We start from the raw sequence: 16874 nt of genomic DNA on the forward strand, positions 1-16874 counted from the left end.
GTGCAAATGCTGCTGTGAGGTAGCACTGCAAGTATGATTTCGTAATTTGTATTCTCATACCCTGAAGTCAGAGAGAGACAAGCCAGTCTAGAGGTGCATGCCTCTGTGATGGGGGATAGGTTGGTGTGGGATGGATGGTTGGTGTGGCTTTAGTGCATCTTAAGTATAAAAGACTAGGAGGAGCAAGCCCCAGACGAGAATGGATGGTGGATTTCTCACACGTCTAGCAAAGCTGAAGGTGGGGAAACAATAATGGAGGGAGACTGTCATATCACAGGTTTTTCTGCTCTGAGATCACAAGGTGAGAGTATCCTATAGAGGCTCTTCTCTTTGGGGCGTTATTTTCTGCCTGTGTTGCGTGATGGAGTTGTCACAGCATGCAGTGTGGAAGTAGCACTGTCTGGGTTCAGTCCAGCAGCCAGGCGGTGGTAGAGCAGTCAGCAGTGGACGTAGTTGCCTCTTGACTTAAAGGGCACATGGTTGTGTAGCTAGGCCGACGTGTGCACACCTAGGTGGGGTTCAGATCCAGCCCACTAGCTCCCTTCTTCATCTGCTTGTGGAGGTGAGTTTGCTGATGGAGGGGGCAGCCCTGGTCTGGTGAGACACTGACATATCCTCTTTGAGCACATTTTCAACTTCTCCTTGTAGGAACCACCATCTCCATCCCAAAACTTCTTCAAGACAGGTATGAAGCTGGAGGCAGTGGACAGGAAGAACCCTCACTTCATCTGCCCGGCCACCATTGGGGAGGTGAGAGGTTCTGAGGTCCTCATAACATTTGATGGCTGGAGAGGTGCCTTCGATTACTGGTGCCGATATGATTCCCGGGACATCTTTCCCGTAGGCTGGTGCTCGCTGACTGGAGATAATCTGCAGCCCCCTGGAACAAAAGGTAAGGCCCATGTTGTTGCTTAGCTGTCTTCTTTCTCCACTCAGCTCTCAAAGAGCAGCAAAACAGGCAGAGGCTAGCAGCAAGGACATCTGGGTGCCCTGTCTGGCTTTCTTATGCTCCTTCGTGCATGGTAAAGGTACAGATGATCATACCTGTGAACAGTGTGATAGCCTGGCATCAAGGTGCTGAGGAACAGCCGTCTGTAAAGATGGGCAGGGTGATGGTGCTGGAGGGATGGTGGTGCTGTACAACACTGCTCCTCTTCAGGAATTTCCTTGGAGTCTTTCCTGCGTCTTTGGAACACACATTCCTATGGACTTTTTCACAGGGGGACTGGGCCATTTGTGGATATAAGGGAATAATGAGAACTATTAAGTTGCAGAACTGCGCCTGCTTGTACTTCTGACAGTTATTTTGCTCTGCCTTATGCTGTGGTCTCTACTGTGGACGTGGAAAAAGCAGGTCTGAATCAGGTTGTACTTGCCTTGTTCCTAGAACTGTGATTGTTGGTTAGGAACAGTATTGGGGAACTTGCTGCCTTGCAAAGGTCTGAGCTTTGGCTGCTGAGATTTTCAGATGTGTCTCTAGCTTGCTAGCATTGCAGTTGTGTTTAGGACCAGGGGAGCTGTCATTGTCCCCATGCACATCCCTCTGGCATTTGCTGGCTGGCAAGCCTGGCACATGCCTGTCAATGAAATGAGAAACAGGAGAGCAACCTCTCTGCCGGAGCTGAAGGATTGCTTAGGAAAGGCATTTCTCTGATCAGACTGTTCCTCTTGAAAATCCAGGGTCAGCTTGTGCTACTCCATCAGGCTGGGGCTTTCCTGCTGTCCCTTGATGTGAGCCAGTTCTGCCCTGCGTGCTGCAAGGCTGGCGTTGGGCTGAGCTGCCTTAGGTCGCTTCGCACGGCCTGTGGGCAAGCCGAGCTGTGGACTCCCCTTGGGTGGAGATGGTTTCTTTTATGGTTGGGAACTGAAAGGCACTGTCACTGTTTATCTTGGATTTCTGCATTTGGCCTTGATGTTCCCAGCCTCTCCCTCGCTTCCTGCTGTTTGTTTGAGTCCTGCCTGCTGCTGCCCTGCAGGTTCCACAGAGCTGCTGGGGACCTCCCGGCCGGTGGCTGACCCCTCCAGTGGTGCCCTGAAGTCAGGGGCTCTTGCTCAGCATCTCCAAGGTGTTTCTCAGGCACTGCACAAGTGACTAAAGACATGTTTGTGTTGGGTCGGAGCTTTCCTGGCAGTGAACTGGGGGTGGAATGTTTCAGGAGCAAGGTGGAAGCCACCTTTCCAGGTGAAGTGGGAACCTCTGTCTGCCCCATAGCATCCGGCGCAGGCAGCTCTGTTCCTCTCCAGCCTCCCTGTGCCAGGGCTGAAGCTGTGAGAGAGCAGAGCATCCAGACATAACGCCCCATCGTGGGGGTGACACCGTGGTGACTTGGAGCCATCTTGAGAACCATTTGCTTCTCACTTTGGCAGGCAGCAGTGACAGGCTCTCCCTCTCGCCTTGGCTCTGTCAGTAGTGACTCTGCAGTTCCTGCTCATGTACAGAAATAGTGAACCCTGAAAGCCACATCTCCCCACTCCCAGGCAGAGGCAGCCCTTGCTCTCAGGCAGATCTCCACTTTCTTTACTTTTCAAGTACTGTGGCAAGAGCAAGGATTGGCAGAGGTTGCGTGAGCCAAGCAAAAATGCTGTGGAGTCGGGATCAGCCTTGTCTTTGTGGTATTTTACTTTCCTCTCTGTGGCTACCCCCTCCCTTTCCTGCCCCAGACTTTCCAATTTCCACTTTGTGGGATTAAACCAAAAGAAGGGAGCGCTGGGAACTTTCCTTGTCTGTAATTAAATTCCTCCCTTGTTCCTTTACTTCTCAGCCCTGCTTTGGAGAAGGGCTGAGCACAGTCCTCCCGGGACCTGAGAGTGCTGCTCTTGGCAGGGTTGGAGGATGGTTCACTGCAGAGGGATCCCCTTTTCCTTCAGCTCCAATAAAGCTTCCCTGTGTGCCAGCCTGGAACCTGCAGGACCACGTGGTGGAGTCGGGCAGGTTCATGTTCCTGGTGGGAATTCCTCTTAAATCAGGAAGACCGGGGCGACATGCAGGACAGGTGCTGGACTGACTGTCTTGCCCTAAGCCGATGGGTTCTGGCAGGGTGAGGTGCTTGGGGGAGCTGAGAAGTCCTGTGAAGAGTTAACTCCATCGAGACTGACAGCTTCCTGGGGCTGAGCGAAATGAGCTCATGTTCAAGGGGAGCAGAACTTCAAAGAGACCAGGCATGTTTGTTTAATGCTGGTAACTTAATTCAGCTCTAATCTGTCCCTTCTGCTGGCTGCCAGCAGAGGTGGAGGAGTGCAGGGCTTCTCCCAGGCACATCCCCTCTCTGGCGCTGGGGCCTCCCACTCCCACCAGTGTTTGCTTAGCTGGAGTGACTGGGCAGGGTGCTGGTGGAGCTGGGTTCCAGCCAGCCACACCGAGGGGAGCTTTCAGGAGGGCACGTGTGTGTGAAGGGAGGAAAGGGAGGTCAAACGGCGAGGAGGAACAGCTCTCTGCGCGCCAGGTTGGTAATTACATCGCTGTCAGGATGTGCTGTCTGTGCGGTGGCCTGCTGGGAGAGCTCCGCCACAGCCGGCGGCCAGATGGCTGCGGGCTCCCGGGCGTCTCCTGGAGCTCCTCTCTCGATGCAGCACAGCTTGGAGCTGGGGGGTTCAAATAAACACGCGCCGCAGGGGAAACGTAGCTCCCGGGGTGCCTACGCACGCGGTCAGACCTGATCCTCTCTGCTCTGCGGGCTGGGGTTGGAGCTTGGCTCTGCTGGGCTCACAGAGCACACGCGGCAGAGCTCGTCCTGTGCATCCTCGGCTTCTCCACGCCAGCTCGGCGGCACTCGGGGAAGGCAGGTCCCCGTGACCGTCCCAAAGAGAGGGGGGTTTCTGTGGGTGTGCAGCAAGCTTCCTCTGGCTTCCCACCCGTGCCAGCAGGGCACTCCGGGGTTCTCTCGTGGCCAGGAATCCCCACTCACTCCTCACGTGTAGCGTACAGCATCTGATAGGTGTTTTCATGCCTCTTACACACGTGCTCTTTTACACGTATCCTGGGCTTTTAGGAATGTAAGGTGCGTGCTGGATGGCAGCTTTGTGCTCTGCTTGGAGGGCAGACTGTGGTAGTGGTAGTTTCTGCAGTTACCTTGCACAGGAGGTGCTCATGACTTGTGGGTTCACTTCAGAGTTTTAGAAATCAGCTTTTTGACTGTTTCCAGAAGAGCTGTTTGCATGTCCGTTCTTACTGAGTCAAGCAGTCATCCTAGAGAGATATTCAGTGAGAAATATTTATCTGTCACAGCGTGTATATGTAAAACAGTTGTTTTATGAAGGTCATGTGGGGCGTCGAACCCAAGCAAAGGTTTCCTGCTGCATGGTGGGGTCAGAGTTTCAGAATTAGGGTGAAACTGAGGAAAATGGTGTTTCCCCATCTTTAAATATTGCAGCACACAAAAGTTAGGCCAAAATACACTGTGGCACATTACTAATGATGTGGATTTTTTCGACAGAAGACTCTGAAAGTGTGTTGGGTAGGGAAGGAATTATCCACATCTGCCAGGCCTATGTGCTTTTCCGTTTGAGTTATGTAGTGATTCAACTGACATTGTAGAAGATCCAGTGCAGGAGGTAGCAGATATTTTCAAGCTGAGGGCTTCAAGGTTTAGATTAAGTTGTGATGCACATAAGGAGTGTACAAGTCTGTGCACTGTAGCAGTGTTAGGTAGAAATATAAATTGGGAGGAAAGCAGAGATTGGAGGAGTGGACTATGTAGGTCAGCTGTTGTGGGTTAGCCCTGGTGGGCAGCTGAGCCCCCCCAGCCACTCACTCACCCCTGCAGTGGGATGGGGGAGGGAATCAGAAGGGTAAAGGTGCAAAAGCTCATGGGTTGAGATACAGACAGCTTAACAGGTAAAGCAAAAGCTGCACGTGCAAGGCCAAGCTGGGCATTCACTTCCCATCGCAGGCAGGGGTTGGGCCATCCCCAGGACAGCCGGGCACCATCACGCGGAACGGTGACTTGGGAAGACAAATGCCATCGCTCCGATGGTCCCCCCCTTCCTCCTCCTTCCCCCAGCTTCTCTTGCTGAGCACAGCACCATACGGTGTGGAACAGGCCTTAGGGCAGTTGGGGTCGGCTGTCCCGGCTGTGCCCCCTCCCAGCTCCTTGTGCCCCCCCAGCCACTTGCTGGCGGGGCGGCGTGAGAAGCAGAGACCTTGAACTGTGCACGCCCGGCTCAGCCATAGCTAAAACACGGGTGTGTTACCCACGCTGGGTTGGTCAGAAATTCAGAACACAGCACTGTATGAGCTATTATTAAAGAAAGCTAACTCTATCCCTGCCAAACCAGTACAGTACTCTTGAAAAACTTTTTGCATGCATTTTACTTCTTCTAAACTTCCTGCTCCTTGGGGAGTCTGTGGGCAACTCAAGCTTTCATGGCTCTTAAACAGAACAGAACCAATCCTGCTCTCAGGTCACTGACGTAAGTGGAGCGTGCATTTGGAAAGCTGCTTTGGAGAGTCCCTCTCCATTATAAGCAGTACAGAAAATCAATATTTAGGATCGACCTAAAGAACGAGGATTGTTGCTTAGTTACTTTAAATCATGTCTGGGGAGAAAGAGAGCGAGAGATGCACACACAAATGGAAGTGCTGCTGCTAAGGTTCAGGGCAAAACGAATTGAAGAAGGAAATATGAGACTGTGATAAAAATCACTGAGAAGAAAGAAGAAAGAGATAAGAGGCTGGTTAATGATTGTAGTTTCCGGGGCCACCTGCCCTCAGCAGGGAGGTTGGATGAGGGAAATCCCCCATCAGCCAAGGCATGGTCTTGTCAAGAGGAGATGTGTCTGCTTCTCTTATCCATGGGAAATTTGGGTTTTCACAACCAGTCACAGACTAGAGGAAAGTTCAGTTCTTTGTAGTCAGGGAAACACATTGGAAGAGGATTCATGAGAAGTTATTTTCCTTTTTGAAGTGGTTTGTGGTATGGAGAGCTGTGAGCCCCTGGGGGAAGAGAAACCAAACTGGGGTCTTCTCAGGTACCTCTGCGAGGCAGCTTCCAGCTCTGAGCTCTTCACCCGAGGAGGTGATGCACTGAAGAGTCTGTCTACCCCGAGTAAAGGGACACAGGCTGGGAAAAAGACTGAGCAGACGGGATGAGGGCTTTCTGCCTATACGTGCTGATTGTGGGCGCAGGAATCTGAGATTGTCTGCAAGATCTGGGTCTTCACACGAGAAAGCTTGTAGAAGTCTTACTTAAACATTAGCTTTAAATTTCAAAGAAATGCATGCATTTTTGTGGGATTTTATGTTACAATATCAGGAACTTGAGCTGTGATTTGCCTCAAAAAGCATAAGACGTTTACAGAACCCCCTGGAGTCCTTCTTAGAGCTGAGTGCTGGTGGCTCTGTGCATCATCCCAACAGTACTGCTGCTGGAAGATGCTGTGGCAGGGACAGTCTTCCCTGGCCTCTTGAGAAGCAGCTCGTTTTCCAGGTCCTGAGGAATCCAGATTTAATCCATACCTGCACAGGGACCTTCCCCACACACGCATGCATACACACATCTCTTCCACTGTAATAGTGTCCCTTAGGTCTGCTCGAGCCTGTTTATTACATCACTGCTGGAGGGCAGGGAAATACTGTCATCTTAAAAGCAAGGGTGGAGGGACACACCTGCAGGCCCGCAGCAACACGCCCACGGTCACAAGTGTAGCCACCAAAGCCTGTAACTCAGAAGGTCCTTGTGCCATTCCTCCATTTGGGCCGTGCTGATGCCGGGTTCCTCTGGAGTTCCCTGGTGGGTTCGTTACACCCTCTTCCACCCTCCTGGATGCTCCGTAACAGAGAGGGGTGACGCCGTGCGGGGTGTGGGAGAGGGGCAGCAGTGAAAGCGTTAAGGCTGGGCGGGCAGAGCTGGAAGCAGCCCCAGCGCTGGAATTTGGAGGAGTGGAGTTGCTGCCTTGGCACCAGCCCAGCTGGCGGAGAGGCCCCGCGCCCAGCCAGGTCTGGGATTGCTAACGCGGAGCCCGTCCTCCGGCCGCTGCGCGGGGCTGCTGGGGAGCTGCAGCGAGGGCACTGGAGACCCCGGTGCTCGGCACGGTTCAACAGCAGGCCCGTGCCTTGCTTGCCTGCGCCCAGGTCTGCTGGCGAGCTCTCAGCACGCTACTCCCTTCCCCTGGGCTTGGCTGCCTGGACAGTGTTTCCCTCTGCTTGCAGAGCAAGCAGAAGTTGAGAGTTTTAGATAGTTACCATGGGGATATGTTGAAGTGGAGCTCACATCCACTCCTGGACTCGCCATCTGCTGCGGGCGTTACCCAGTCTGCCCATATTGCCGAAGAGACCCGAGCGTGCGGGCAGGGCCTGGCCCGCCTCTGCGGGGGTGCTGCGCTGGGAGCGGTAACTCCGGCAGGTAACGGAGAGGCACAAAATGCTGACCCTGGATAGAAAGTTTATAAAGTTCTTCATCTCTCACCACCGTTGCTGCCATGTGATTTATTGGTTAACTGCTTGGTGTCTTCAAATGAAGATGATGATCAGATGCTAGATTTTCTGCCCATGGGTGAAGGTAATGTGCGTTTTATGACTTTATTTTTGATGTTGCTTGGTTTCTCTTCCTCCTTCGGGGCGAGAACATGGTGGTGGGTGGAAGAGCCTCATCAGGAGTAGCTGGCAGGGTAACACTCAGGTGAGCTCCTGTGCTTTACTGCTTGGAGGAGATGGAAAAATATTAATTACTGTCACTTCAGACTGAGCTGGGATTTGGAGTTCATACACCAGCTGGGTGACATTTGTGTTGGGGTGGCTGGATTTGGGACCACACAGGTGGAGCTTATGTACCAACAGCAGGAGATTATGCAAAGCAGTTCAGCATCTTCTCTTTTATCCACGAGTCGAACGCACGTGCAGCCACGGTGCCTGGGTGTCGCCGCCTTTGAGACCGCTGTCGGAAGATCCCAAGAAAAATCTCTTGAGCTGTTTGGAGCACAGAGCCAAGGCTCTTAGCAGTAATCCTGGCTCGTTTCGGATGTGCGTCCTGGAATACGTGTTGGCTTTGGAGGTCTGGGGGCTTGGACAAGAGCAGCCCTTTGCTGCAGGAGGGTGTGCTGCTCCCCCAGCCCTCTTTGATGCTGCTGGTGCCCGCAGCTCAGAAAACACCGAATCTGTGACTCGGCGGGAGCGGTGTATCTGGCATGGCAGAGACCTGATGTTACTGTGTGATGTCTTGGGGCTGGCAAGAGCCTCTGAGAAGAGGAGTTGACCTGGGAGAGGCAGAGTTTCCACCATCCCCCAGCCTGTCTTTAATATCAGTGCCAACTTGACTCTTCCTCATGTGCTTTATTCTAAAATATTTCATAACCCGGGGAGGCTGGGTTGCATTCAGGATGTTTCCTTCCCTTTTCCATCCTGCTTCCTGGCCCAAGACAGGGTGTCAGAATCTCATGGCATTACTGAGGCTTGGCAGGATGTTTCTACAGGACCCTCGCTGTTGAAACCTTCCTCTCTTTGGGTGAACAGCGCTGGGGTCGCTACTCCATTTCTGCAAGATCTCTGACCAGTAACAACACTTCAGCTGACGGGACGTGGTGCAGGGCTGTGCTTGTGTAGGCTGAAGGTCTGAGTGCTTTCAGGACAGAATTGAACAAACTCAAGGGAGAGCAACGGTGCAGGGCTTTTATTTCTGGGGGTCTAAAAGTGTCTGACTCGATGTTCTGAGCTGCTGGTTTCAAGCGGGGCTGGTGTCTCTGCCTCACCGTCCTCTGCAGCCAGGTTTGGAAGCAGAGTTAAATAAGCTTAAAGTATGACCAGTGTAACAGTTTGTATATCTTTAGGAGAGCAGTTTCCCATCTACTTGAAGTGCTTTAAACACTTAATACTAAAGAGCTTTGTATCAAGGATTTGGGGCTCCACGCCTAGTTTCTGCCTGTCACCAGCACACACATGCCAGCCGTTGGTGACAGGAGCTTGGTCACTTGTAGGGATGCGGCTTCTGAGGCAGGCAAGTGCCAGAAGAACCAGAATGATCAACCAGACTGTCCTCTCAAAGGTCTGTAAAGGCTTCACGTGGTTAATGGGATGGTTGTGATTGGAACAGCATATGTGCATATGGGAGAAATGGGCCCGTTTTGGTGGGATTTTTCACGGTAACTCTATGGGAGCAAGAACATTACATCATCTCCTCATGACCTGCTGGGTAGTTTCTTCATTTTTTTTTGTTTCCTCCCCATTTTTTGGAGAGGGGAAGTCAATGCTCTTGAGCCCAGCTCTGACCCTAGCTTTGGCGACTAGGTATATGTTGCCATGGAGTGCATTTTTATTGAATCTAGGAACTTTGTACTGAACATACAGCTCCACTTGTTATAAAGACTGGACACTGTGACTTGTCATGGTTCTCCTCTTGATCTTTGGTGTTTTTATAACTTCTGAACAGCTTTAAAAAAGAACAAAATGTGGAATAAACCGCACCCACCTAGCAGTCTCCTTGTTCTTTGTGCACTGATATGTTGAAGGTTTTCTGCTAATATTTAACCAGGAAGCCAAAGCTAAAAAAAGAGCTTCAGAGAAGATCAGAACACGCAGAAACCCCAGGAACAGTCCTGAATAGCCTGAATACTGCAAGAGTACAGAACCATTCTCAACATGGGCTTTTGGAAACCCACTGGTAATTAACTCCCAGGGGCAGAAGATGTGATCAGTTCGTAGATTCACTGTGGTGGCCTCTCATGCTACATATTTTCACTGAATGTCCTTGAGCTAGCTGGGTATAAATAGCCATATAGCCATGCCTTTGCAAACTTCCCGTGGGCTGTAAATCTGTGAAGAAACTAGTGACCTCTGTCCTGCTGCAGGTGCGGTTCAGGTTGGCTTGGGCACGCACATGCTGAAGTCTTACCTAGTCTGCAGGTTGGTTGCTTCTTAAGACCATGGCTCTGGGATTTTCTTGAGAACTGCTCTGTGGACCAGACGTGTGGGTCATCCCTCAGTGGATACACGCTCTGCTGATGGCCTCTTCTGAAGCACTGAGCCTGGAAGAGCTGCAGGACGATGGTTTTCCTGAGGTGTGGAGATGAGTTTATTTACATTGTTGGTGTCTGTGTCAGGACCAAAGGCGCCAGTTCTGCTCATGTACAATCTACTGAACTGCTTCAGGGCGTCACAACTGGGCTCCTGCAGTTGCTGCTGGAATACTCACCATGTGTCCGTGGGCACTGTCATGCGGGACATGATCTCAGCCTGGCTTTAGGGTAATCAAATTAAGTATTGAAGCTCAGATTTTTTACTTGATTTTGTTCTGACTTTGCCAATAAATATTGGCATTGCCATTTCTCTTGGAGCTCCCTGATTGCCCCTGTATGTCGTCTTTTACCCACTAGTGCATCCCCTCAGTCAGGAGCTTGAGTTTCAACTCTGCTGATGTGTCTCTCATGCTGGAGCTGCCCAGCTCAGTTTTCGTTTCCTTTTTGTAGTTCAGAATTTCTCTGTTTTAATTCCATAGCTGCTTCACAGCTGATTCAAACAACACACTGTTACAACAGCTTTATTTTTGCAGTGGACTGGAGAAGATGAGACTAATAGGGGGATCATAGCAAGCAAGAACCCAGGTTGTGTTGCAGAGGTAGTGGGATGGGGATGGGAGGAGAACTGCTGAAGAGGGTGATTATAGACAAATTTGACATTTGCTTGTCTTGTGCATTTGAACCATATGTCCTGGTAGGCTCATCGCAGCTCCTTGTTGTCCGACCTGGTAGCTGGGCTAGGAGGAGGAGCTGTGCTCCAAGCTGGGGAAGCTGGTAGCCCCTGTGCTCTTGGTTGCACCTGCAAAGGAGCATCTAACTGGCCTTCCAGAACTGGACTCAGAGTTAAGTTGTCTGAGCACTGGAGAAATAAACAACGATGCTGGCAGAAAGAGTGCAAGCCAAGGCCACCAGCTTTGTTAAAATGGGCTGCAAAGATTGCTGAACACTGGCTCATACAAGTGAGTATTTCTGTAAGGGTGGTGAGGATACTCTGCATCGAATAAATAGGAGTGCTGTTGCAGTATGGGCTGTAATTCTGTTGAGGACTTCCTGTGCACGCTAAATCCCTCGAACCAGCCCCACTGTGCAAAACTGCCATTTTTCTCTGTGGTGTTAATGCCTGTGCCAGGTCTGTTCCCAGCATGGACTTTCTGCTCCTTTGCTTTGCCTTCTGGGAGTGGAAGAGGGAACGGCAGGGAAAAGAGGGGCTGAAGAAGCAGGAATGTGCTGCTCCTCCAAGCTCCAGCCATATAATTGGCAGCATGAGACACTTATGGCTAGTTGTACAGATGTACCACAGCAAACGTGCTGAGAGATGAGGGGTTTATGAGCTGCTATTTGGGGAGAAGCTTGCTTGGCTGCTCCAGTGGTGAGAGACATGATCCGTTTTCCTTTACCCAAATGCTAGCCTTTGTGGTATTTTATAAAAAAGATGCATAACTCAGTTTACCCGTTCATTTTATAATGGTACCCAGTGGATACAAAGCAGTTAATTTTTTTCCTGTATGGGGGAGACAGTAAGACCTGGGTGTTGGGACTAAGTAAATCTGTGTGCTCAGCACTAAACTGAAAATGACTTTTGCTGAGGACAATGATTTGGGCATCCTTGCTCTCCACAGCACTGTCACTGTCTTTGTCTCTGATCATGAGCCAGTCACTTATCTCTGTTTATTTTGCCATCAGCAGAATGGGGACTGTGCTGACCCCCAGGGCATTTTGATGAATAAGTCTATTGTGTTGCACACCCGTAACACTTGTTGTGCAGGAGCTCAGACCACTTTCCCCCTGCACTGAGGAATATCTGCATACTGTTATATCTGTTTATACTCTAAATATATCTGTTTATACTCTAAAAAGCGTCAATAACTGCTAAGTAATAATAAGAGTTACTGACTCTGAAATTATGCTGGAAAAGAGTTAAAAACATTAAAAGGTATTTGACATTGTATGCTAAGCAGAAGAGCCAAAGCAGTGTGAAGGAACTCTTTAAAAATACTCGATCTGATCAAAGAGTTTTCTTAATAGGATCAGTGAAGGGTCTTCGGGGTGACTCTCGGCATGCAGCGGGGCAAGGCAGAGCTTAGCCCTGGCTGAAGATGTCCCTGGAAAGGCTGGAACTCTGTGGAAACGAGACTTCAGAGACTGGCTGCAGGTTTGGGGGCTTTTTGCTTGATGTTTAACCAGCATAATGAGAATTTCTATTTGGTTGGTTTTTAACGTGACATCCAACGCCCCGATCTCTCGTTTTTCCAAAGTGCAATCTCTTTCCCTGGCTCTTTCTGGCCACTGCTGTGCTTTGAGCTGATGTTCTTGTGCAGTGAATGTTACAGCCCAAGTTCTCTCTCCTGAAGGAGCACCAGGCAGCTCAGAGCCCATCATTTTGCATCTGAAGGTAGGAGTGGTTTTCTCCACACTCATTGCTTTATATTTATCGGCGTGAGGATCACCTGCTGTTTCTTGCTCTGAAACTCATCTCCTGGCTTCTCAATGGAGCTGCTCACAGGCTGCCACCATCCTGTTTGCCCTGAGAAGTGTGAATCATTAGAAAACTTTCTCACCATGCTTATCCCCTCACCAGGTATGAGTATGTTGTGCAGTGCAGATCCCTGTGTCCTCCACAAGAATGACTGTTTGCTCTTACCTCCTCTAACCCTTGATTTATCCCTATAGAAACCTTTCCTCTCATCCCGTGGCTCTACAGTTTTTATAAAAGTGTTCAGTGAGGATCTCAAAGACTTCATGGAGGGGCGGGTAGACTGTATCACATCCGTCCACGTGGTCACTGACCAGTCCAGGCCCTTCCAGGTTCACAAGGCCAGGTTTCTGTTACAGAAGATGCATTGATACTGCCCAAGTAGGTCAGATTCCTCTTGAGGGCCGTGTTATTGGATAAAGACTCAGTTTTGGTTTGGAAAATGTTTTAGCCAGATGCTCTTTGTGCTTGGGTAAAATTAGCTACTTGGGTTTAGCAAATGACTGGGTGAATGGGGTGGACAGTGATGCACAGAAGGGCGGCCTTGGCGGTGGAGAAGTCTCTTTGGGTTGTGAGCTCTGATGTTTGATTCCTGTAAACAGACCCTGCAGGACCAGAATAGGGTTTTTCTGGCCTTCAGCTCCAGTTGTGCCAACTGCAGTCTTCACTTGTTCTGCTTCATGTATCCATATGTGGTTAAAATTAGAGGTAGGACACTCGGGACGTTTTGCAGTGCTGTTATTGGTCTGGCGCTTCAGGCGAGTCACTAAAGCTCTGGCTGTCGGTGTGAAGCCCAGCATCTCCAAGATGTGTTGTGCAGCGCAGTGAACGCCTGGGAAGGTTTTTAAGATCCCTGGCTGCACTGCCTTTGGGAAGTGCTGAGTGTAATTACCAGTATGGTTTAGGGCACACAGGAATGCTGCCTTGAGAGCTGTAAATGTAAGACTTGTGCAAAAAGCAAATAGCGGTTGCTGGTATCACTGTGACTCTTGAGACTTCTGTTATTTAGTTGTTTTATTTTTGTAAATAGAACAACCATAAAAATGCCACAGCTTGTGCTAGTAGGATGTACAGTGACATCTGCAGCGCACAGAGCTCATCCAAGCTTTATGTTTAGTTTTAAGTAACCGTTCTTCTTCATGTGCCTGTGAATGTCCTGCCCAGAAACAGACATTAAAATGCAACCTGATCGTCGGGATGAGCAGGACAGAGGCAGTTTTAGGGGCTGTGGGTTTGCATTTTTGTACATGCTGCCATGTAGCCGCTGGCCAGTGAGGTCTGGAAGGAGATCAGTGAATAAAGCACCTCATGGCTTCCAGCGAAGGCAACAGCAAGTTTCAGTAGTTGAAAGCTGAAACTAGGCAAATCTGGTGTAAAAAGAGAATGCATCTTTGGGAGTTAAGATTAACTGATCATGAGAACATCTAGAACATGTCAAACCATGCAGCAGTTGGCTCCTATTGCTGTATTATCTATCGTATTAGATACATTCTCTGATCTCTCAGCCTTAGCTCAAGCAGATGTTTTAGGCTGGAGAGCAGGAATCCCTGCAGGAAATACTGAATTATCAGATTAATTGCATTCTGACTTTTAAATTCCAGGATTTGGAGGATTGTTCTTATGCCCTGTCCTTGCAAGGAGCCCATGTCTGCCACCCGTACTCTGTCCTTTTCTCCTGTGTTTTGTCTGCCCAGCCTGCTCACAGCTCAGGACATACCAAGTCTTGAGCCTTCCCAGAGCCTGTATTTATATCCCAGTCATGCTCGTGGTGGCCAGTGATGACAGTCTTGCTTTGGAAAGAATCACAGAGGTTTGAAGCTTTCATATCTTACTCTTGGACAGGCACTGAGCTCTGTCCAGTTCCAGCTTTCATGATGCCTGGGTTTGAACTGCTGCATCCAGGGAAGGATTCAGCCAGATCTCAACCAGATTTCTGTTCTCTGGCAGATTTGCTTATCTTAAATGTGTCTCTCTAACCCACCTCTTTGAGTCATGTTTCTGGCCGTGCAATGCTGAAGATGGGACAAGGGGCAGCTGGAGCACCAAAGAAGCACTGGACTGGGGGTCTACAGGGCATTCCTCATAGGTGCTTTAAAATGGGTATGAATGGTGTGTTCAGTCTTCTCAGAAAGCACCCCCTGTGTTTGGGGACACTGTAACGGTCATTACTGGTAGTTCTAGAGAGAAGGGGTATGAGCTACAGCTGCATCTGAGAGTACAGTAGCCCTTAGCATGTCAAATGGAGATTGTGGGTTTTGTGGTCCAGCAGCTGTTAGTAAATGCAGACTGTTAAATAGCTGGTGTATCGAAGGGAAAAGTAGTAAACGTTCTCCATCTTCAACTCTTCTGTTCCATATTTGCCTACGTTGGCTTTATTAAGCACATCATTTTGTCTTCAAGCTGTGACAAACCTGAGATAAGCTGATGACTGACAAACACTGCCTTCTAGTATTGGCTAACCCTCCAAGTGTGGACAACAACTTTACAGGGTCTTCTGTAAATAATCGTTTGAGTCACAGTGCAGTGGGCAGCTGCAGGTGCTCCCGGTGCCGTGTGTCAACTGGCAAGGGATGTTTTGGCATTAGGAAATAGAGCCTCAAGTCTGGAATTCTCTGTCAAGTCTGTTTCTGCAAAAAGCCCAGAACTCTTGTTTAAACTAATCCTTCAGTGATGAATAGCCCAGTCAGTAGTGCCCATCTTTTCTTTGGCTCTAAGCTCAGCACCGTTTGATCCTGCATCTTTAGGGTGATGTTTCTCACTGCAGCCAAAATGATCCAGCAAGGAGCCAGCCCATTCCTCCCTGTCTGTGCTTGTACTGGATGTCTGTATGACCAAAACAAGACAGTTCAACCAGCAAAAAACTTTGGTTGATTAGTTTTCTGTTCCATTAGTGAGCTGAAACGATTAACCATGAGTTCAGATCACAGAATCATTAAGGTGAAAGGGATCTTTGGAGGTTGCATGGCCCAACTCCTTGCCTAAAGCAAGGCCAGCTTTGGAGTTGCATCTCAGAGCTCATGTGAGCACCAAAGCTATGGGGCAGAGACATGCTGCTTTTCTCAGCAACAGCAAACTGTTGATTTTTTTAAGTAAGAGGGCCCCACTTGATTTTCTGAAAAGTTGCCTCCTCTCAGTGGCTCATCGTGGGGTGAAGACAAGGAAGAAGAAGGTGGGGATGTCCGTGGCAGATGCTCACTGTTGGGCTGGCACTGTCAACAGCTTAATAAGATGCAGTAAATTGAAGTTTTTGGCAGTTAAAGGGTATGTGGGCAATGGTTTGCAGCTGCGAGATGAGCCTGCTTGCTGGGCACAGCTGTTACCACTGCCGGAGCTCGGTGGGTGTCGGGTTGGGTGCGAACAGGGCTGAGTGCTCTGTGCTGCTCCTTGCCACAGCAGTCCTGTGCTTCTTGACCACGTCCTTGTAAAGTCAGGGGCTGAAATCCTGAAGGAAAATTAACAGGCACCTGGCAAAGACTTTAGGCTCCTTTAGGAAGCATCCAGTCACTGGAAGTGGTTATAAATGCCTCAGTGAGAAGACAGCAGCGTGGCCAGCTGTAACTGTGGTTTTGGGACTGTGCCGTTGCTGCGCGGGTGCCGCTGGTGGGACGACTCTGCTCTGAAGAGGTTGGTGTCTCCTCATCGTGCTGACCTCGTGCAGCTCAGTACATCTGGTAGGGGCAACAGAAATGAATTAGCGTGGGCTGGTGTTTTCTCAGATTCTGGTTAAAATCAAACAAAAAGCCAGGCAAGTCTGCTGAATGGCGTTGGACCGTGGGATTATAATACCTTGTTCCATTAAATCGCTCTGGGTCAGAAAAATGTCCGTGCATTGTATCAGTCTCACTGAAGCAGCCACAGGAAAAAATATTAGTGCGTATTCAGCAATGTATTCAGCACTGTATCCAGTGATACTGTTAGGCACAAAACAACAATCTAAGTCATTTTCTGTGTATTTATGCCCTGAGCTGTCTGCACATTTAGGTGTAACTTAGCCTGTTCCATTGAGCAGTAGCAGCTCCTCCGTCCCTGCGGGAGCCGTGGCTGTGGCAGGGACGTGCTGCCAGGGGCGGCAGGCGCGGTGGAAACTCCTCTGGCGTGGCTGAATGAATTGAGGTTTCCTATCATGTGGTCTGCCCGCACCAAGTTATGGGCTTTTATTGCCCTAAAACCAAAATTGACTCTTTAAGCCTGGCAAATTGATGTTACCTGTAATATCTTTACAGCCGAAGCGGACAATAAATGTTTCTAGCATTTATTGCACCAAAAGATGAAATAATTTTTTTATTATAAAATTATACAGTGAAAGCTTGCACACCACGAGTTCACCTGACATAGGTCTCCTTTTCCCTGCACTGGGATTTCTCTGTGATATGGTTCCAGCCTGGGGGCCAAGGGTGCAGTTCAGCTGCTTTGCCTACTGCATCCCAACTTCCCAAATGCACCATTTCTGTGGGTT

The 16874-nt window shown here is 49.7% G+C and overlaps 1 protein-coding gene across 9 annotated transcripts in view; it reads left to right on the top strand.

The window, feature by feature from the left end:
• Nucleotides 1-16874, top strand: part of SCMH1 (Scm polycomb group protein homolog 1) — a 75828-nt gene that overhangs the window by 33988 nt on the left and 24966 nt on the right. For all 9 annotated transcript variants that reach the window (XM_074850704.1, XM_074850709.1, XM_074850702.1 and 6 more), the window contains one exon: nucleotides 649-892. In XM_074850704.1, coding sequence (XP_074706805.1) covers nucleotides 649-892 — 244 coding nt within the window. The remainder of the gene's footprint in view (nucleotides 1-648; nucleotides 893-16874) is intronic.

The sequence above is a fragment of the Strix aluco genome, chromosome 26 (genome assembly GCF_031877795.1).
Source record: "Strix aluco isolate bStrAlu1 chromosome 26, bStrAlu1.hap1, whole genome shotgun sequence".
NCBI lineage: Eukaryota > Metazoa > Chordata > Aves > Strigiformes > Strigidae > Strix > Strix aluco.